Source organism: Erpetoichthys calabaricus, chromosome 5 (assembly GCF_900747795.2).
Source record: "Erpetoichthys calabaricus chromosome 5, fErpCal1.3, whole genome shotgun sequence".
Lineage (NCBI taxonomy): Eukaryota > Metazoa > Chordata > Cladistia > Polypteriformes > Polypteridae > Erpetoichthys > Erpetoichthys calabaricus.
Genome location: NC_041398.2, coordinates 80,867,691 through 80,891,763, shown reverse-complemented (window position 1 = coordinate 80,891,763; position 24,073 = coordinate 80,867,691). Strand labels below are relative to the sequence as shown.

The following is a 24,073-nucleotide window of genomic DNA, read 5'->3' as shown; positions in this document are numbered from 1 at the left end:
TCAGATGACGAAATTGCACACCACACTAAATTTGGGAATCCACGTATTATTGTATTTAAACAGTTTCATTGGTTTTTGCTCACAACAGGCTTGTCATAAAGGGTTTTGCACAGATAAATTAAATTTCAGGGACCGCGATGCGTACCACCTGAAAAGGCTCCGCGTACCACATACCACAGTTTGGGAACCGCTGCACTACAGGGGCAACAATGAGACGGCCCCCAAAACAGAAACGGTTTAACAGGTGGAGGCCACTGACATTTTTCCTTTCTCATCTTTTCTGACTGTTTTTCACCAGTTCTGCATTTGGCTATGGTCAGTGTCACTACTGGTAGCATGAGGTGATACTTGGACCCTACAGAGGTTACACAAGTAGTCCAACTTCTCCATAATGGCACATCAATACGTGCCATTGCCAAAAGGTTTGCTGTGTCTCCCAGCACAGTCTCAAGGGCATGACGGAGATTCCAGGAGACAGGCAGTTACTCTAGGAGAGCTGGACAGGGCCGTAGAAGGTCCTTAACCCATCACCAGGACCGGTATCTGCTGCTTTGGGCAAGGAGGAACAGGATGAGCACTGGCAGAACCCTACAAAATAAAATCCAGTAGGCCACTGGTCTGAATATCTCTGACCAAACAATCAGAAACAAACTTCATCAGGGTGGCCTGAGGGCCCGACATCCTTTAGTGGGCCCTGTGCTCACTGCCCGGCACCGTGGAGCTTGACTGGCATTTGCCATAGAATACCAGAATTGGCAGGTCCACCACTGGCACCCTGTGCTTTTCACAGATGAGAGCAGGTTCACCCATAGCATATGTGACAGACGTGAAAGTGTGAATTGCAATGAAATTTCGGCAAAATAGACTAGCCTACCGCATCATTTTTTCACTTTCGGGGTGTCTTTGAATTCAGCCCTCTGCAGGTGGATAATTTTAGTTTCCATCAAACAATGTGGCATCCTTTCATTCCTAACACATTACCCAGTCAATATATTAGTATAGGTATCCAGCATGATTTTTTTCCCCAATTGAGATCTGATGTATTTTCAAAGTGTCCCTTTAATTTTTTTGAGCAAGTTTATTTGAAAGGTATATAGGCGAGTGTAATTTAGTCTACCAATTACACTGCAGGTCCAGTTAATATTCTACTTCTGGACTAGTACACAGTCTAAGCAATAAAGTCTGGTCACTCATATATGGCAAAATACTTTGGAAACAAAACAACAAAATGTGTTTTACAAGAGTTCAGAAACAATGGATTAATGTAAAGGTGACTAAATTGATTTCACACAGAAAATTAAGTTTGTACCAATGTTTAAAAAAACAAAAAAAAAAAAAAAAAAGGAAAGACAGATTGGGAAAATTAATGCTCCATGGTTCTGTAACATTGGAAAACTGAATCAATTTCATTCACCCATTAAATACAGTGGAACCCCGGTTTACAAGCAGCTCGGTATACGAGTAATTCGGTTTACGAGCCGCGATCCGAGCAAAATTTCTGCCCGGTGTACGAGGCTTGCCCGTTTTACGAGCCGAGCTCCGAAACGTCACTGCTAGTTTCCACTTCGCCTTTCTTACCCGGAAACCTCTACCCCTTCTACCCAGAGCCATATCATACATATTGGGCATTAACCATGTCTTCAAAGAAGGTAGGAAGTGGAAAGGACAGCAGCAAGAAGAAAAGGATGCTGTCAGTCGAGTTGAAGCAGGAAATTATAAAAAAGCATGAGAGAGGTGTGCGTGTGATGGAACTCGCCAAAATTTACGACCGCAGTACGTCCACGATATGCACAATACTAAAGCAAAAGGAGACCATAAAGAGTGTAAAAGTAGCAAAAGGCATGACCATAATTACACAGCAAAGGTCGGCTATCCACGAACAAATGGAAAACCTGCTGTTATTGTGGATAAAAGAGAAAGAGTTGGCAGGAGATATACTTACTGAAACAGTCATAAGCGAGAAAGCTCGCATCATTTACAATGACCTGAAGCAGAAAGAACCATCCACATCTACGGATGTAGTAGAACCAGAATTCAAGGCTAGTCATGGATGGTTCGACAGATTTAAGAAGCGATCAGGCATTCACTCTGTCGTAAGACATGGCGAGGCAGCAAGTGCAGACCAGAAGGCAGCTGGCGAGTTCATCACACGTTTCTCGCAGCTCATCGAGGCAGAATGTTACATCCCCCAGCAAGTTTTTAATTGCGAAGATTTTGGAAGAAAATGCCCCGTAGGACGTACATCACAGCAGAGGAGACGAAGATGCCAGGACATAAGCCGATGAAGGACCGCCTCACCCTTGCATTGTGTGCAAATGCTAGCGGTGACTTTAAAGTGAAGCCACTGCTAGTCTATCATTCAGAGAATCCTCGAGCCTTTAAGACTCACAGGATTCTTAAAGAAAAACTGCAAGTGATGTGGCGCGCCAATCCAAAGGCATGGGTTACGCGGCAGTTCTTCATCGACTGGGTAAATCTCTGCTTTGGACCTGCGGTGAAGAAGTATCTTCAAGAAAACAAACTGCCTCTGCAAGCGTTACTCGTCCTCGACAATGCTCCAGCCCACCCGCCCGGTCTCCAAGACAACATCCGGGAAGAATATCAATTCATAAAAGTCCTCTACCTCCCACCCAACACGACTTCAATCCTGCAACCGATGGATCAGCAGGTCATTTCCAATTTCAAAAAGCTCTACACGAAGCATCTGTTCAAACGATGCTTCGTTGTGACAGAAAATACGGAGCTAACACTCCGAGAGTTTTGGAGAGAACATTTCAACATCATGCAATGCCTACGCATGATTGACCTGGCGTGGAAAGAAGTGACCAGAAGAACACTGAATTCTGCATGGAAGAAGTTATGGCCTGATGCGGTTGCAGCGAGGGACTTTGAAGGATTTGGTCTTGATACCGAGACCGAGACCAACGTGCCCGACGTAGATCCAGTGCATGAAATCGTGTCCCTCGGCAAGTCGATGGGTCTGCAGGTTGACGAGGGTGATATCAACGAGCTTGTCGAGGAACATGAGGAGGAACTCTCAACACAGGAGTTGCTTGAGCTGCAGGACATGCAACGTACAGAGGCTCTGCAAGAGATCAGCGGTAGTGAGGAGGAAGTCGAGACAGAGAAAATTTCGACAAGTGAAATTAAAGAAGTGCTGGGAATGTGGGAGAAGGTTACAAGTTTCATTGAAAAGAAACATCCAGAAAAAGTTGCAACTAGTCGTTCTGCAGCAAATTATGATGACACCTGCTTGGCTCACTTCCGTAAGCTTTTAAAAAGCAGGCAAAAGCAAACGTCGTTGCATAGGTATCTTTGTACTAAAACTGAAACTGCTATAAGTGAAGGTGCCGAAAGTGCAGCCAAAAAGGCAAAAACAGATGATTAGCATAAAAAAAAAAATCATACGTACGTAATGTTAAGTGTTAGGCTAAGTTTAAAGTTAAGAAAGTTTATTTTTTTACAATTCATGTACGTACGTACAGTTAAGAAAGTTCAATTTTAGTTTTTTTTGATGTGAAGGTGCCGAAAATGCAGCCAGTCCTCCCTCCCTCCCTCCTTCCTTCCTCAGCAACTCTCCGTTATCTGCCGCCAAGGTAAGATTACATTTTCTTAAGTTGGTTTATCTTTTATTTAACTATATTTACTAATACAGTATTTTGATGTTTGTTTATTTAAAAACATGTTTTTTTTCCATTATTTATGATATTTTGGGGACTTTTTGGGAGGGCTAGAACGGATTAATCTCATTTCCATTATTTTAAATGGGGGAAAATTTGTTCGGTTTACGAGCAGATCGGGTTACGACCTCGGTTCTGGAACGGATTAAACTCGTAACCTGGGGTTCCACTGTATTACTCTTTAGTTTTTTAACCAGCTAATAATGCAAATATAGATCTTAAAATAGCAAATGTTACAAACATTAGAGTGATTCACTGACAAGCCTGATTTTAAAAGCATGTTGTAAAAAAAACAAAAAAAAAACAGCTATAAAGAATGTTTAAACTAAAATATCCTAAAAGATCTTCAAAGTAATTAATTAAACAGTACAGTAATCCCTCAATATATCGCGGATTTTATATGTAAGCATATTTAAATATATATCGCAGATTTTTTGCTGGTTCGTGGATTTCTGCAGACAATGGGTCTTTTAATTTCTGGTACATGCTTCCTCAGTTGGTTTGCCCAGTTGATTTCATACAAGGGACGCTATTGGCAGATGGCTGAGAAGCTACCCAACCAGAGCGCGTATTACGTATTAAATAAAACTCCTCAAATATATTGTGAGCACGGGGGCTTTTCGCACCCCTAGAGGATACGGCCGCTCCTCAAAAAACGCTGAAAAATTACCTTCACATTGCTCTCTTCCTTGCTGGGCTTACATGTGGCTGCTTTGTCAAGCAATATGCTTCCCGCACTGTGCTTCGCATACTTAAAAGATCAAACAGCGCTCCTCAAAAAACGCTGAAAAATTACCTTCACATTGCTCTCTTCCTTGCTGGGCTTACATGTGGCTGCTTTGTCAAGCAATATGCTTCCCGCACTGTGCTTCGCATACTTAAAAGATCAAACAGCACGTGTTGATTTTTGATTGTTTGCTTTTCTCTCTCTCTCTCTCTCACTCTGACATTCTCTGCTCCTGACGACGGGGGTGTGAGCAGGGGGTTTGTTCGCACCCCTAGACGATACGGACGCTCGTCTAAAAATGCTGAAAGATTACCTTCACGTTGCTCCCTTCTGTGCAGCTGCTTTGTCAAGAGACATGCTTCCCGCACGGTGCTTCGCATACTTAAAAGATCAAACAGCACGTATTGCTTTTTGATTGTTTGCTTTTCTCTCTCTCTCTTGCTCTGACATTCTCTGCTCCTGACGGAAGGGGTGTGAGCAGAAGGGCTGTTCACACACTGGCCTAGAGGATACGGACGCTCCTCTAAAAAATGCTGAAAGACTACCTTCACATTGCTCTGCTCCTTGCAGCTGCTTTGTCCGGTGGTGCTACTTAAAAGCCAAACAGCCCTATTGATTTTTGATTGTTTGCTTTTCTCTCTCTCTCTCTGACATTCTCTGCTCCTGACGCGCACTCCTTTGAAGAGGAAGATATGTTTGCATTCTTTTAATTGTGAGACGGAACTGTCATCTCTGTCTTGTCATGGAGCACAGTTTAAACTTTTGAAAAAGAGACAAATGTTTGTTTGCAATGTTTGAATAAAGTTCCTGTCTCTCTACAACCTCCTGTGTTTCTGTGCAAATCTGTGACCCAAGCATGACAATATAAAAATAACCATATAAACATACGGTTTCTACTTCGCGGATTTTCACCTTTCGTGGGGGGTTCTGGAACGCAACCCCCGCGATCGAGTAGTGATTACTGTACACATATTTCAGTATTATTTTTTCAGTTAATGGAGAGAACATGTCAGAGAGTAAAACTGGAATGTGCACAAGGTAGAATAAATCAGTCCATAATATCATTCTGTATATACCTAATGCTGAAATCCTCCTAAGACTATAAGACCAGGTTTATACTTCATGTGACGTGACGCATGCTCCAGTGGACGCTCCTGCTACGCAAGCGTTTTACTGTTTATACTTTTGCGCATACTTTACGTAATTCTGGAAGAATCCACCAGGTGGCAGTGCGAGATATTATCATGGTGAGAACTGGTTTGGCTTTGTTGTGTTGTGAATTGCCTGGAACACCCATTAAATTCCGATGACACCTTACAGCAATATCTCTGAAAAGGATGTTTAATGATTAAATCCATCAATCCAGGGATGTGCCTATAACAGCTAGCATTGGGCATGAGGCAGAAACAATCCCTAGATGGGGCATCAGCACATCGCAAGGTGAATACAAGCACTCACATACACTAGCATCATTTTAGTGTCACCAAATCTGCATATCTTTGGAAGGAAACCAGAGCACACTGTGGAAACCCAGCAGGAAAACATGTAAACTCCAGGCAGGGAATACCAGCAACATGACTCGCTGTGAGACATCAGTGCTACCGCTCCGCCACCGTGTCACCCCCATGTGTACAATCATTAACAGTATTCATTATTTAAATGAAATTAACGATTTATCTGCAAAATGTAACATACATACCTATGTGCTACATTAACTTATGATGGGGTTTGAGAAAATCTAGTAAATTAAACATTGATTTTTAGGATGAAGTTTAGTTACGATATTCTACTTTAATGACAAAATAAACTATGAGAATAAAGTGGAAATGTTGACTTTAATCTCGATGCTTTAAGCTTCGAGATTAAAGTGGAAATGTCAAGAATAAAGTCAACATGTCGACTTTATTCTCGACATAATTTTTTTTTTCTTCACTGTGTCCGTATTTTTTTTATTTCACCGTGGCCCTAATATGCTTCTAAATGCAAGCTGCAGTTTTATTATTTATGTATATAGCTTAGCTTGAAGCAACAACAACAACAACAACATTTATTTATATAGCACATTTTCATACAAAAAGTAGCTCAAAGTGCTTTACATAATGAAGAAAAGAAGAATAAAAGACAAATAAGAAATTAAAATAAGACAACCTTAGTTAACATAAAAAGGAGTAAGGTCCGATGGCCAGGGTGGACAGAAAAAACAAAAAAAAACTCCAGAAGGCTGGAGAAAAAAATAAAGACCATATTAATGCAGTTTGCCTTAATGACGGTTCAGTTGGTAAAGATGTCATCACCAAGATGCACTTGTTTTATTTTATTTTAATTTGAATACTGTGTAATGCACCTGGGCTTAAAGTCTTGGAAGTAATAGTGCAACTTCCAATAATAATACTATTATTTATTTTGTTATTATTTATTAGTTTAAATATTATGCAGTTTAATGATGGTAAAGTTGTTTAAAAAGTCACTTTAACGTGTCAGTGGATAGAGATTATTAACAATAACAGAAAGTGTAGTTGGTTTACAAAAAATATTTACTATTTATTCCTTTTCTAAGACATGTTCAGTGCAATACAACTTTTGACAAGCACCTCTGGATATATTACTAAGTCTAAATGCCTCTTTGGGTGGTTGAAAATATGTTGTCAAAATTTTAGTTTAAGTTGTTTGCAAACTGTGTTCAATAAAAAGGCTCAATATTTTGACTGCATCTGTCATGCAATGTGATTCCTTCTCTTCATTAGTGCCACCCTCTTGAAAACTATCACTTTATGGGGCCATGCACACCTGTATTAATACTTGTGTGCACATTAAAAAAAATTTTGTGCAATGTACAATTCTCACAACAGTGGAATAGGTTATTCTTAGCCAGTAATTGCAGTGGAAAATGTGGTTAACATCCACTCATGCATGGGAAAAATATACCGTCCAATACCGTGAAACCGGTATAATTTTGAAAAATACCGTGATATAGAATTTTGGTCATACCACCCAGCACTAGTCACGGTAATTTCTGAGGACGTGTCAAATGAACGATGGGAACGCGTGGCACCCATGATGCGGGCACGTACGTGTTCTGAGCGTGAAGTACAAACGAGCCCCGACACTTCTGCCAGATGTTGTTACACTGGGGGATGCCAATGTCTATCACACTTAAATTTCAAGTTCTGTATTGTAATTTGATATTTATAAACGCCAATACCAACTTACTTATATGATAGTTGGGGAACTAGATGATGGGTATAACTGTATTTAAAAGCTGCTTTCACTAGTGTGGCATAGTTGTTAACGCTTTGGACTTCAAACCCTGAGGTTGTGGGCTCACATACTGCTATTTACATTGTATGACCATGAGCAAGTCACTCCACCGGTCTGTGATTCAAATGAAAAAACAAAAGAAATGTAACCAGTTGCATCTCAAATGTTGCAAATCACTTTGGATAAAAGGTGTTAGCTTAATACATAAATGTATTTGTTCACCCTCTGCACTCGGGTCCCAATTCAGGCGGTCCGTCATGTGGTGGCAACACACTATCAGCGCATGCTCCCAACCTCTCCTCTCATATACATAAAAGTGCACAATATTGTTCACTTTAATAATGGAGGTATAAGTAGTTGTCAACTTATGACCTATGCATCTTATTATCATACAACTTAAGACCGCTAGCGTGTTACACGGGCAAACAACAGTTTTCACCATGCCAGCTCTGTATGCCGTGATTCATTCATAACAATTTCAGTTTATCACCTGCAGATGTTTTGACTACATTCAGTTACATTTGTCTTAAAATTACAGGAAAAAAGGCAATTTATCTATACAAAAATGAAGGGGATCAAGCAGTATAAGGGTGGAAAGAAAGCAAATTCAAACACATATGACCTAATTTATCCCACTGTAATTGTGTCCACTAAACAAACTGTATTGCTGTGCTTTGGCTTTGAATCCCGTTAACCTCCGAAGCTTTTGCATTGGTCACAAAGTGGTAATGAAACCACACTGACCTCTTTATCAATTTATATTTATTATTAACAGGCTGAAATGTTAAAACAGAAAACATATGAGTGCCCAAACTCTGCTGCTACAACTCCTCCCCCTCACAGTTCACACTGAAAACTTGGAGAGGCTCACATTGATGGCATAACAAGACACAGACAAAGAAAGGATTTGTGAAACTGTTCAGGGTGCAGTACCCATGTGAGCAACAGTAATAATGAAACAAAATAATAAAATAAAAAATAATTTACAAAGAAATGATAGAAAATCTACACTACATGCTAAGAATGATGATAAAAAGGAAAATAAAACAATATGACTTAAGGGACTTATTACATAATACTATACATACAGTTAGGTTTGAATATATATTCTTACATCTAATCGACTTGCGAGTTCCGTCGGAACTGAACGTGGTCGTAAGTAGACGACTACCTGTACTTAATAAAGGGTGGTTCATTCATAAAAAAAAAAAAAAAAAAAAAATCACCTAACGTACATGACATTCTGACCCTTCTTTCAGTTTAACCTCTCTGTCCTGATGCTTCTTACAATTTATCTAAATTTAGTGTTTTATGCTAAAATTATTTTGTATACAATGTTGTGTATTTGATCTTGCTTTTTCCCTGATTCAATTCTGTGATGTGCTTTGAGCATAGGAAAGGCACTATATAAATAAAAATGTATTATTATTACTGTAATTGATTAAAGTGGTCTTTATGAAAAGACCCACTGCTAACCTATGGAATTGGGGAAACAGAAGCACCTAAACTGGATTAAACTTGGAAAGCACTGTATATGTACATAGATCATACTGTGATATACACAGTAACTGTAATAATTAAGTTAGTTACGTCTCTTCATCATAAATGAAGATCCCTTAATGTCAGTAGTAAACACAGCAAGATTTCTTGCATTGCCAATGAAAAATTCATAATCTACAAGTCAATGGGCAAATCCATAGAATATATAAAATAGTATAAGGTTAATTCACTTTCTCGTACTAGGAACAGACACTCGGCACAGACGCATTAGAAGGAAAAAAACAAGTGCACATTCAATCATGTCTCTTACACAGTTTCCCTCTGAAGTATGCAGAATCTACAGTAAGAAGAGAACATCAAGTTCAGGCAAATCATGCCCCACTAGGAATAAGCTTATTTCATTTTTTTTTTTCTGACATGGTTAGATTGTTGTATATCTTCACAAAATCTATTTAATATTAACATTTAGATTTTTTTTATTTGCATAACCCTGCCATACTCAAGTCACTGCTTACTTAAATTTACACATGCATTTTGTTCAGGCTCCTGCTCTGCTAAGCAGAAATTCTCCAGTCAGTGGAGACATAGGACATCAGGGCTATGGAGTTGGAAGCGACTACTGTGTTACCCGAGTAGGAGTCTGCATCACTACTGCCTTTAAACCCAAACTTTAACAGATTAGGGTTCTAAAAAATAGCCTGATGATTAATGTTTGCTGCGATAATTGTATCTTGTGTGCTTTCACTCTACATAGATACCACTCAAAGGTTTAGGGACACCAAGAAATTTCAGATAGAAACGAATACATTTTTATATCTAGATACAATTAGATTTTTTCTGTTTGAAATGACCAATTTATTATTCACATATGGCTCAAAGCCCCATTTTCAACAACAGTTTCATCACTGTCCTAATGGTAAACTCCATTAGCTTATCCTTAGTCATGTTTACATGTTAACTGGTTATTAGAGAAACCTTTGCAATTGCACTAACTGAAAACTGTTATTGTGATCACTTTGTTTGCAAGGTACTGGCATTGCTAAAGTTCAATTCTAGGTTCAAAAAAGTCCAAACCACTTTCTAAAGAAACAGATCTATTTTTTCAGAATTAAGGTTATTTAATGTGACAGATTGCCAAGAAACTTGATAAACTTATTGAATCATCCTGAAGAAATCTTACCTAAGATTCCTACAGCAAGCCTATCATCATTCATTATTATGAATATCAAGACAACAGATTTGGACACGATGACAGTCTTAATGCTATAAAGGTCAATTTTCTGACTTGCTCTCAAAAGCGTAGTGGTCCTTGGAAAACATCTTCTGGGATTTATACTAGATCTTGAATCAATAAGTGTACTTTCCTGGGATACATGTCTTAATATCTCTACATTGTCTACATGTGCTTAAGTTAGTACTGAGACGTGGGCATTCTATGCTTCTGCATTTCAGGGTAGTATTAGAATTAATCTTATGCTTAGGTAACAAATGTATACTTACAAAACAAAAGCAAACATTGCACAATTTTTCTATAACCAACATCCCTTAGAATGATGGAAACTATTTCAAAATATACAGGAGGCAAAACTTTGCTTTTGTAGAGTCAGCTTTCTTATTGTCAATAAAGTACTTTGGAAAACTTAAGATTAAGGTTTTACCTCACTCAATAAATGCTATGGTAATATCTGTAATTCAGTTTCTTCACTGAGATTAAATGAAGTTCACCAGCTCTTGCTGCTGGATATTTACACACTGGAGTATGCATTTCTCCCCTGCATTTGATAAATACTTAAATTTGGACTACCTTTTATATAGCCACATGATACATTTTCACCTTTAGAATTTCATTATCTCCAAAACACAAATGAGATGCAAGCACAAAACTGCAGAGACGCTGTTGGAGGCAATAAAAAAGAAGCCCAAATAAACTAGGTTCCTCTCAAGAATATTAATAATCTTGAATTGAGCTAAATCTAAAGTTCAAAATGAGGTAGATCACTGAGGCTCCACTCAAATAAGCATTAAAAATGTACCAAATCACTTCCTGCACAAAAGTAAACTAAAATGTTTGAAAACACTGAAAGAAGAATTCCAAACAAACTAGAAAAAAAGGCAGAAAAAATGTAACAGCATTTACAAGATGAAAAAAGCGGTTTTGTAGAAAGGTATCCATATTTAGCCCTCATCACACAGCACATTTATGCCTTTTACTAAAAAAAACATTTAATTGACACCTGACGGCCATTAAAACAGTTACATGTTTGATCAGAGTTATAAAATTTCCCAGAACCAAGACACCCATCTCTTTCACTGGCATTAACAGTAATCACATATACAAGAACTGTTCAGTGTTCACTAGTTTCTTCTACACTACTTAATTTTCTGAATTTAAAACAGTTTGAGCAGGACTGAGCAATACAGTCATGACCAAAGGTTTTGAGAATGACACAAATATTAATTTTCACAAAGTTTGCTCCCTCAGTTTTTATGATGGCAATTTGCATATACTCTAGAACAGGGGTCTTCAACATGTCATTCATGAGTTAACGGTAGCTCGCAACCCCTTTCCATGTAGCTTGCCAAAGGGTTAATGAATCCTACATAAATTTGAAAACTTGATTAGTCACATTAGGGGTGAGTGATCTTTCCAAAAAATCATATCACGATCCTTAGAACACAAAATCACGATCCATAAACTTTATTGCAATCCATCTTTTCAATATGGCATACAATTAAGAGAATATCCAGACTCAAACTCATCAAGACTTAAGTAACATTTTATTTTAAATATCAAACAAAGTTGAATTCAATTGTTCTCTCATCCGCTAGCTAAGCAGAGTTAATGAACACGCCCCGAAGCTGGCTAGTGAGTGAGGGAAAAGCCCCACCCCCCCGCACCCCCCCCCAGGTCCATTGCGTGGATCTCGGATTCGCGCAAATAAATCGGTACCGCAAGCAAACTATGATACATAGTGAAATGAGAGAGAGAAAGTCAGCCAGAATGTTCAAGCAAATTATAGAAAAAACCCGGTCTAAATCCGTTAAGTAGTTCCCTCGTGAAAAGCAGACGGACTGCCATTGGATTTTATATATATTAGTAAACCTTCAAAATAATGTGCAGTTAAAGTCTCAACAGCATTCTCAGCATTTCTGGAGCTTAATAGAGCCAGATAACTATAAGAATCTTCACCAAGCAGCTCTGAAAATATCTGCTTTGTTTGGGTCTACATAACCTCTGAGAGTCTGCCTTTTCTGACATGAATGTCATAAAATCAAAGTTCAGAACAAGACTGACAGATGAACATTTAAATGACTCCATAAGAATGAACCTCAGTGGCTACACTCCACCATACACCTCTCTTGTTGACTCCATGCAGTGCCAGTCATCTGACTAACTAAAAAACACAACACACATGCAACTGGACATGTGAATACTCTTGTGAAGTGAAACAGTGACATGTAACAAAATGACAAATGAATAAGTAATATCTGTGTATTTGTAATTGCATTGTTTTGTTTTGACAGCATTCATGTTTTAATTCAATGGTGAGATACACTAGAAAATGCATATAGACATACAAAATGCACTTGCAGGTGAACTAAATATTTTTTGTGATGTTTTAATGCAAAATGTGAGTTGTGGACACCAACATTTTGTAAATGTTCAGGCAAAACAAGCTTATTTAGTTTGTTTGGGTTGAAATAAGCTATGAGAATAAACGTTAGAAAACATGAGTAGCTGTCGGCCATTTTCATTTTGTAAAAGTAGCCCTCAGTGGAAAAAAGGTTGGAGACCCCTGCTCTAGAATGTTATGAAGAGTGATCAGATGAACTGCAATGTCCTTCCTTACCATGAAAATGAACTTAATCCCAAAAAAAAACATTTCCACAAAAGGACCGGCTGACATCATTTCAGAGATTCTTTCGTTAACACAGTTGAGAGTGTTGACGAGGAGAAGGCTGGAGATCACTCTATCATGCTGATTGAATTAGAATAAAGAGGTGAAGGCGGCTTCAGGGCACCCAAGATAGTCCAGCAAGCACCAGGAGCTTCTCCTAATGCTGATTCGGCTACAGGATCGGGGCACCACTAGTGCAGAGCTTGCTCAGGAATAGCAGCAGGCAGGTATGAATGCATCTGCACACACAGTGAGGTGAAGACTTTTGGAGGATGGCCTGGTGTCAAGAAGGGTAGCAAAGCAGCCACTTCTCTCCAGTGAATTCAAACCATCCTGAGACCATTCATGTGTGGGGTTGCGTCTCAGCCCACAGAGTGGGCTCACTCATAATTCTGCCTAAGAATACAGCCATGAATAAAGAATGGTATCAAAACATCCTCCGAGAGCAACTTCTCCCAACCGTCCAAGAACAGCTTGGTGACGAACAATGCCTTTTCCAGCATGATGGAGCGCCGTGCCATAAGGCAAAAGTGATAACTAAGTGGCTCGAGGAACAAAAAAAAAAAAAAAAAAAACATCGAAATTTTGCATCCATGGCCAGGAGAATCCCCAGACATTAATGCCATTGAGAACTTGTGGTCAATCCTCAAGAGGCGGATGAACAAACAAAAACCCACAAACTCTGACAAACTCCAAGCATTGATTATGCAAGAATGGACTGCGATCAGTCAGGACTAGGCCCAGAAGTTGATTGACAGCATGCCAGGGCGAATTGTTGCGGTACTGAAAAAGAAGGGCCAACACTGCAAATATTGATTCTTTGCATGAACTTAAGGTAATTGTCAATAAAAGGCTATGAAACTTATGAAGTGCTTGCAATTATACTTCAGTATACCATAGAAACATCTGACAAAAAGATCTAAAAACACTGAAGCAGCAAACTTTGTGAAAACCAATACTTGTGTTATTCTCAAAACATTTGGCAACAACTGAACATTGAATTTTTGATTTGTTTCAATATTTAATAAAAATTAAAATGCAAAAGTCCATACCCCAATGTTCAGCATTTATTTTCCAAAAGTTCTGAATGTTAAATAAAATCGTCTCCAGCACTCTTTCTAAGCTAGTTCACGATGACTCCAGACACAGTGTCTAGCAGTGATAAGTGTGAAAACAAGAAGAAGAAGAAGAAGTTTAGAACAGGTTGGGTTGGTGTTGCCATTTGCCAATGGTTTGCTTTACCAGGAATGACAGTTCAAGCAGTACAGTATGTAAAGATAAAACCTGTTACTACATATGAAAAAGTTACCCAGACACTTGTGACACCTATAATGTGTTATACTGCATCCCTGGAAAGAGGAGTCCCTGCTACGTTCATAAAATGTTTGCTATTCTGTTGCATAGTGTATGAGCTTACTGTATAGCAAAACACACTTTTGCCTAGAAAATACTTGCATGCTGTCAAGTGGTCAAATAACTACACTAGCCAGTAATTCACATCACACCACAAGCGAGACAGCTACAAAATTTGTGAGCCCTCATCTGTTCATTTCACACGATATAGGGAGTAATAAAATTAGCCTTCACATTACCAGCAATTTTATTTTCATTTTTGAGATTTTATTTTTGCTTACCAGGGAAACAGAACATCCCAATGGCTATGGAAAAGTCTGTCTTTAATACTTTAAATGATGGTGTTGTGTTTTCTCATCCAGTTTAGTATTCTACTGTCTTTGTGTACTGTATTTACCACACTTTGTGCCTTGCCATGTTAAAACACAGCAGTCTGCCACCTTGAAATGTTTAACTTATAACATATCTCAAGTTGTGTGCATCAGTGATCAAACATAAGATTAGTGAATTTCTATACAATTGTTATCTTAGTGGTTAAATACTACCTTTATTGAAAGAGTTCACTCACATATTTAAACACGGTACATGGCAGCATTTGCAATACTGTATTTTTTTGTGCTTCTTGAGCATCGTGTGCCTTTGAATATTAAATGCAAATTATTTTACTACAGTGTCTGTTAATCATAATATTTGTTTTGTGACTGTCTTAAGAACTGGTTATTAACATTTTCAAAACTGTTCTAACTTGAGCAGTCAAAAGCACTGCATTGTATTTTACTCATCATTTGGTGTCATTTAACTGTTCTCTTTCATTATTTATTCAGACAGCATGTACAAATAAATCTCCCCAGACTGAAAAAATTGATTTCTTTATATTTAGAAAATTGACAATAAAAAGATTAGATATAATGTTGTTCTCTGGACTCTATTCTGCCACTCTCTGACCAGAGAACCATCAAAAAAGATGTGAATCATAATGATAATCATAACGATTTAAGAGTGTTGTCTTTCCTTATATAAAACAGTCAAACAGAGAGAGGTAGAAAGTAGTGTTTACTGACTGGCAGACACATGCCAGAAAAGCAGGCAATACATAAAATGAAAACTGAAAAATAAGTACAGGAGATATAAAACAAAAATGGCTAGAAAAAACATTATTTGAGCTGTTTCCTTGTGCCACAGCAATTCATTAAATTGTAAAAAAAAAAAAAAAAAAAAACTTTGCTAATGTTTCATATTATTGTTGCGAGAAATACCAGTTTTCGAATCTGTATAAAAATGTGTATATACATGTCTATATGGTTCTAATCTTCAATCTTTAAGGCGTTTTGATTACAAATCAGAATATATCTAATACATTTGGTTGAAAATATTTGCAATATCAATTTCAGTCCATATCACCAAGCCCTAAGTTCACACAAACTGCTTTATATTATACATTGAGCATTTAGTGGATCTCGAGAGTAATTCAGAGGAAATATTTTTTATTTAAAAATCAATCGATAATATTCTTTATTTACAAAATATACCCTGTGTGCTAAAATAAAAGGACCCTGTGGGGTACAGTCTGAGTATCATTGGTATACAGTATGCTGTACAGTTCAGTGAGTAATAAGAGGGAGGAAAACAATTTCTCTAGCATGCTTTTTCCATATTGTGAAGCCTCCGTGTACAGTCAAGACTTTGTCACTGAATACTTATTCACAAGAAGCATCCTTTGTGACTGAAATCTAAGACCCAGAATTGAATCTTGTAAAAGAAAACCTCAATATTAAGTTAATGATGCCTAAAGTAAAGCAACACTAATAAAGACTTACACAGCCATATTCTTTTCACAATATTGGACACACAGAGGGAATTACGAAAATCATGTTTTAACACAAAATTAGGTAGCAAGACTGAATCAATGGAATATTCCTAGTTGAATCAATTTGGTGATCAAAATTAAATTATAAAGCATTTAATGTACTACATTAACTTATGACGGGGTTTGAGAAAATCTAGTAAATTAAACATTGATTTTAGAATGAAGTTTAGTTTACAACATTCTACTTTAATGACAAAATAAACCGAGAATAAAGTGGAAATGTCGAGAATAAAGTCAACATGTCCACTTTATTCTTGACATATAGTTTTTTTTTTTTCTTCACTGTGTCCGTATTTTTTTTTTCCCACCATGGCCCTAATACGCTTCCGCAGGGCTATACCACAAATTGCACTATAAATGCAAGTTGCAGTTTTATTATTCATGTATATAGCTTAGCTTGAAGCAAGGACCATATTAATGCAGTTTGCCTTAATGATGGTTCATTTGGTAAAGGAGTCATCCCCAAGTTGCACTTGTTTTATTGTCAATACTGTGTAATGCACCTGGGCTTGAAGTCTTGGAAGTAATAGTGCAACTTCCAGTAATAATACTATTATTTATTTTATTATTATTTATTAGTTTAAATATTGTGCAGTTTAAGGATGGTAAAGGTGTTTAAAAAGTCACTTTAACGTGTCAGTGGACAGAGATTACTATTAACAGAAAGTGTAGTTGGTTTACAAAAAATATTTACTATTTATTCCTTTTCTAAGACATGTTCAGTGCAATACAACTTTTGACAAGCACCTCTGGATATTTTACTAAGTCTAAATGCCTCTTTGGATGGTTGAAAATATGTTGCTAAAATTTTAGTTTAAGTTGTTTGCAAACTGTGTTCAATAAAAAGGCTCAATATTTTGACTGCATCTGTCATGCAATGTGATTCCTTCTCTTCATTAGTGCCACCCCCTTGAAAACTATCACTTTATGGGGCCATGCAAACCTGTATTAATACTTGTGTGCACATTAAAATGTTTTTTTGTACAATGTACAATTCTCATGACAGTGGAATAGGTTATTCTTAGCCAATAATTGCAGTGGAAAATGTGGTTAACATTCACATACCGTCCAATACCGTGAAACCGGTATAATTTTGAAAAATACCGTGATATAGAATTTTGGTCATACCGCCCAGTACTACCTCAAAGAATGTGAAAGAGTATATCTGTTATTAGTTCACTACCGGGTGTTATTTAATATGTAAAACTGCAGACGTTTAAAATACCAAAACTTTAGAGGTTTGTTTTTGTTCTCAATTTATCATAAATGAGCCCTACCCATCAATAATGATAATAATAAAGTGCATCTCTCTCATCATCACATAGTGTATGTAAATTTAAAATGAAAACAAGATATTGTACAAGATATTTGGCGATATTCATATATGGTTCCTAAGAAAGATCAAAACCCTATTGTAGTGCTTAGCCATCCCTAACATAAAATCTTATAGTTTAAACAAAAATTGATCCCTGCGTTAATATTGCAACATACTGTTGCAACAAACCACACTGAAATTATCAAAGGAACAAAGTGCTACAATGAGCCGTGCTTTAAAATAAATAAAATAAAAGCTTGTGACCAAGACCCAGTAAATACTACACTGCCAATGCCATTTTTTTTCCAGTGACTTACTACATTTTCCAGAGTATTATTCGAATGGTAAGCAGCACAGCTAAATAAAATCATTGATTTAAAAAAAAAAAATAAAAAAAAAAAAAAAAGTTTTATATCTGTGCTACTTAATGGACACAATAAAATTTCTACGTTCAATCTTAAAATCGAATCTATTACCATTGCTTTTAAATACAGTAATCCCTCGCTTTATCGCGCTTCGACTTTCACGGCTTCACTCTATCGAGGATTTTATATGTAAGCATATTTAAATATATATCGCGGATTTTTTGCTGGTTCGCGGATTTCTGCGGACAATGGGTCTTTTAATTTCTGGTACATACTTCCTCAGTTGGTTTGCCCAGTTGATTTCATACAAGGGACGCTATTGGCAGATGGCTGAGAAGCTACCCAACCAGAGCGCGTATTACGTATTAAATAAAACTCCTCAAATATACTGTGAGCACGGGGGCTCTTCGCACCCCTAGAGGATACGGCCGCTCCTCAAAAAACGCTGAGAGATTACCTTCACATTGCTCTCTTCTTTGCTGGGCTTACATATGGCTACTTTATCAAGCGATATGCTTCCTGCACGGTGCTTCGCATACTTAAAAGATCAAACAGCACGTATTGATTTTTGATTTTTACTTTTCTCTCTCTCGCTCTGACATTCTCTGCTCCTGACGGAGGGGGTGTGAGCAGGGGGGCTGTTCGCACACCTAGACGATACGGATGCTCGTCTAAAAATGCTGAAAGATTACCTTCACGTTGCTCCCTTCTGTGCAGCTGCTTCGTGAAGGAACATGCTGCACGGTGCTTCGCATACTTAAAAGCTCGAAGGGCACATATTGATTTTTGATTGTTTTTATCTGTCTCTCTCTCGGACATTCTCTGCTCCTAACGGAGGGGGTGTGAGCTGCTGCCTTCCTTGCAACTGCTTTGTGTGGCGGGTGCTTCGCATACTTAAAAGCCAAACAGCCCTATTGATTTGTTTGCTTTTCTCTCTCTCTCTGACATTCTCTGCTCCTGACGCGCACTCCTTTGAAGAGGAAGATATGTTTGCATTCTTTTAATTGTGAGACGGAACTGTCATCTCTGTCTTGTCATTGAGCACAGTTTAAACTTTTGAAAAAGAGACAAATGTTTGTTTGCAGTGTTTGAATAAAGTTCCTGTCTCTCTACAACCTCCTGTGTTTCTGTGCAAATCTGTGACCCAAGCATGACAATATAAAAATAACCATATAAACATATGGTTTCTACTTCGCGGATTTTCACCTTTCGCGGGGGGTTCTGGAACGTAACCCCCGCGATGGAGGAGGGATTACTGTACATCCATTCTGAAACTCCTCTTGATGCAACAGTCATGGGTAGTCAGAACATGTATACCACTAAGTAACAGAATGAAACACAGCATTTCAGTCCATTGCAGAGACCAAAAACGAAAACCCGAGTAAATTAATAGTTAACTCAAGTGCATACAAAAAGAAAAGCAAAGTAACTTTCAAAGAAAATTACAAATATAAGCACTCTGGAGAAGGTTAGTCAAAGTGCTTGAAATGCTATAACCTAACTTCTCCATGCTCAGTTTTTGGTAATCTTTGTATGTGAATTCTAAGAAAGAAGAATCACAGAACTATTGCCACTCATATCCAATCAATATACTTGAATCTCTCAGTTAAAATCCCCAAGTAAAATCTTACTTATATTTTAAACAGAAATTGATCCTAATGTAAATAGAGCAACATCAAGTTGCTAAACAAAGTGATAAATTATGAAGGCCAAAAAGCCTAATGTTGCTTACAAGTCACACTAGCCTAGGGTTCAGTGACAACACACTATGAGCTGGCATTTCATAGTACAAATGACCAGCTTCAGAATGACAACAGCAAGCAGTCATTATAAGGACAGTGAGCTACCTTAAAGAGAGCTGTAAAGAGCCATGGGTAGTCAAAGCCTGCAAACACTACAGCACCATAATATATACCTGTGCGCTTCCCATTCAAACTTTGTATGCTGATTAGACTTCCGCCATTCTTCCTGTATCAAAGGCATGAATTTAACTGGTCACTTAACAGCATAGTTTCACGGTTGTTTTACTGAAGGGAGACAAATTCAGCTTCGCTGAAATTGTTAGCTCATCACTGATATTAGGTTAAAGGTAGCAGAGGTTGCCAATCTATTTCTGTTGTCTATGTTCTGATCACCCAACCACGCTCTCATGACCGTCCACGATTCTCTAAGGAGGAACAAATTTTCTCCCTTCCAGTATGACAATCAGCCACAATTCTATATTCAAAACGGATTGGGTCTTGTGGAAACCAAAAAAAGATAGGGTTGCAATAAAAAAAGTTTTAAGAATTTTCAGTTATAAGGGGCAACTTGGCCAATACCCTGTCTTTATATTACTCTTTAGCTATTCCTGCTGCAGTTAAGACTACCTAAAAGCCTGAATGTGATGGCTGCAGTTTGGTAATTTAAGGAAAGTTATGAAAATGCTTGGAGCCAATCCTCAATTTCTATGTATATCGACAATATGGTCAGCAAATCAGCGATGGACAATATGATCAACCATTTCCTCAGCCCTATAATATAGTGCTTTTTGAACTGAATAAATTGAGGGTGAATGACGATGTGGATTATAATGACACAAGTTACCTGAGATTTTTTTTCTTTTTCACATTGTTTGCTGTTGTCCAGTATTGGTCGTTATTGGCTCTCATTCTATTATAATCTTTATTATGTACTTCCTCCACAAAAACATCCATCTATCAAACCCACTTTATCCTGAGCAGGGTCACAAGGAAGTCACAGCACATTTCAGCAAGCATAGGACTCAAGAAAGGAACAATTCCCAGACAGGGCTCTTGTCCACCATAAAGTGAACACACACACTAGGACAAATATACCATTGCCAATACACCTAACCTGCCTCGTCTTTGGACTGTGAAGGGAAACCAAAGAGCCCAGAGGAAACCCATGCAGAAACAGGTAAAACATGTAAACTGCATTCAGGGAAAATCTAGGACATGAACAGTGGTCTCCCTTAAAGCGAACCAGCAGCACAACTGCGATAAAATTAAAAATTGTTCTGTGCCACCACTTCAAACTAAAAAGAATAACATATAAAAAATATATGCATTATTTTGGGTGGAGTGGTCCTTTAAAATTAACTGAAAGGCATCATGAAAGAAAATTAATACAGGAGAAAAATTAAAAGTATATCCACACAGGATACATTTTAGTAGATGCACCTTGCAACTTGCTGAGGGTCACACAGAAAATCTAAAGAAGAATGACTTAACTGATAACCAACCTTTAGGTTGTACCTGCATTACTACACATCAAGATTGAAGTGGAGGATGCAATTATCTATCTGTTCTACAGGGCATACCCTCACCTGGACAAAACTGACACCACTGTGAGGATTGTGTTTTTTTTTCTCTAGTCCTTTCAATGCCAGCCAGCCATCCCTGTTAAGGGGTTAGCTCATAAGCTCAAGAGATATGCAAGTGCATGAGTATATTATGTTATGGATAATGAACCACTGGACGGGACAGGCCAGGCCTAGGCATATTGATAAGCAAAGACGGGAGCAGAAGATGCAATTACCTATCGGCTCCACAAGGCTTACTCTCAGCAGCTAGCAGAACTGTGAGGAATATGTTTTCTGATCTCGCCAGTGCCTTCAATACCATCCAGCCATCCCAGTTAAGGGGATATAAACTTGCATATATCCAGGTGGATGAAAATGAAACCGAACGTGATGCTTGCATCACTCACACATGTGCAGTATACGGTTCATATTATTATTATTTGTATCACTATTATACTTTATACAGTTGTGACTTTGTACTTTTAGTGCTTTGCATGTTTTACATTAGAAAGATGAGATTTAATAAAAATGTCAGTTTTCAAGCCAACAAATGCAATGCTTTTTATATTTATTTTTTTTTGAGAAAAAAAAATGAAACACCAATGAGGTTAATCAGAGTAGTGACAGCCATCACATCGTCTACAACTCTGTAATGGTGAGTGTGAATTTCTATGCTGAGGTATGCTGTGCTGGAAACCATTTCAAGAGAGGCCCACTAAATCAACAAACTAATTAAAAAGGCTGGCTCAGTTATGGGATGCACCCTTGTCTAGCTTGAGCTAGTAATAGTAGAGAGAATGAAGATAAAACTGAGTGCCATTATGAACCTCTCTGACACTCTAATGTCCAGTACTTTTAACCAACAAATTACAGTATTTAGCACAAGTGTGTCATGACAGGCTACTGGGGCTCCTTCACACCTATGGCAATACACCTTCAATATGCTTCACTGTAACTGCTAAGTCAGACATTTCCTTTCATTTTAATCATTCTGGTATTTATGCATTTATTTATTGAGCATCTGTAAAAAGCCAAGTTTTCCCCTGGGGCCAAATAAAGTTTTTTCCTTCTGTCTATCAATCAATCAAACAAGACAACTCTGCAACTAGGCCTTTCTGTGGCTTCACAATGAAAGCAATAATACATTGCCCTAATCTATATAACAATCCAACATCCTTCAGAACATGACAAATGTAAACGTGGAAGCAGATATGCCTTCTGGTAAGTCTTGTTAGGACTACTTATAACCAGTACAAATGTGATTATCCTGTGAACTGAACCGAACTCCACCACACGTGTGCACGGGATGACCATTTACAGGCCGGATACAGGAAGCATAGCGCTCAAAGTACGAAGAGCGTCTTCCATACTGACCATCAAAAAATGAGACAAAGCCACACACACACACAGCATTTCCTATGCGCGACTCGCAGTGACACTTCGGAAACCGGAACCCTTGCCAAGCGACAGTGAGACACCTGACACAGCAGCCAAGTGAACATGCAAAGTGAGCACTTTTGATTCAAAGGGAAGGGGGTCGCAATTGAGGCGGGCAGAAGTGTGGGACCACTCTCCACTCCCACTGAACTTAAGTTTTACAAGCAAACAACGAACGTGTCCCCAAACCCTCCCATGGCAGATCACCGCCGGGCCGGCAACCTGAAGGTATTCTCTCCTGGCACACCGTAAAAGTGAAAGGGTAAGCATGCTTCACACCTTTAGGAGACAAGGCAAACACACTAATAAACAACGGGGTTCAAAGCACAGGTGCGCACACAACTGCTGAATTCTCCCTCGGTCACAGACGGGCCGATCCCTTGAAAGGTGCCCACTAGGCCTTCAGGTGTTTCTGACCGGTTCTGCAGTAGAGCTACCCGTTTGGTGCTGTCGAAGGCCAGGATGGAAAGGGAGGGAGAATGAGGGGCAGTGGTTAACTTGCGGAGAAATCAAACCAGCACTCACCAAAATCCTCTTAAACAGAGCGTTCTCCTTCGGCGGCAGCGTGACTGTCGGCATTGCTCAAGCTTGGATCTGTTCTCTTGCCTTATAGCATGTGAGTTACAAACAAGAAAAAAACGAGGAAAATCCGTCTTTCTTTTGCACTCTCTTCCTCCGTTTCTTCCAGGTTCTCCAAGACCTCTCTCTCCCCTCTCTCGGGCTCACTATCCTTTTCCTCTCTCACGTGGTGACTCAAAGCCCCCCTATCAGACCAAAATGGCCGACGCACTTCTCCTCCGGGTCAAGCGGTTTGTGACGCATGCGCAGTGACCTCACGATGGTCCAACAGAACGGGAAGCGTGCCATTACTCCTCCATAACGCAAGGGGTAAGTGATGGACGGGAAGAGGTCGTGGATTTTTTCCTTTCCAAAAGATTTTTTGTAACTTTTATTCAATATTAGTTTTTTAAACTTTAATTCTGTATTTACAATACAATCAGGAAAATGTAATGATTTTTGCCCTCCATCACAAGTAAAAGTTTACAGATAAGAAACATTTCTTAGATTATTATTACCGTTAAATCAATAACCAAAAAAGTATTACATTATAATAAGGAATCATATAATACATTGTAAGGGTCATAATAAAATTTTAGTATATTATTAGGCAGTGTTTAAACGAGGTAAGCTACTTAAAGGCAGTTAATTGTACACATTAATCCACATGTACACAATAAAATTCATAAACAAAACAAAAAAGATACGGTTTTAATCTTTTTAGTTTTAAACAAGATGTACAAATTTGTTCATCCATCCCAAATTTTAACCTCAAAATTTCTTTAAAGGGGCATATAATATTAATAATCT

General features: G+C 38.2%; 1 protein-coding gene across 1 annotated transcript in view; it reads right to left on the bottom strand.

Moving 5' to 3' along the window:
- Window positions 1–23,464, bottom strand: part of LOC114651748 (N-alpha-acetyltransferase 15, NatA auxiliary subunit) — a 122,616-nt gene extending 99,152 nt beyond the window's left edge. The window contains exon 1 of the mRNA XM_028801696.2: window positions 23,231–23,464. Within this exon, the coding sequence (XP_028657529.1) occupies window positions 23,231–23,284 (54 nt within the window). The 5' untranslated portion in view covers window positions 23,285–23,464. The remainder of the gene's footprint in view (window positions 1–23,230) is intronic.
- Between the last annotated feature and the right edge of the window lie 609 nt (window positions 23,465–24,073).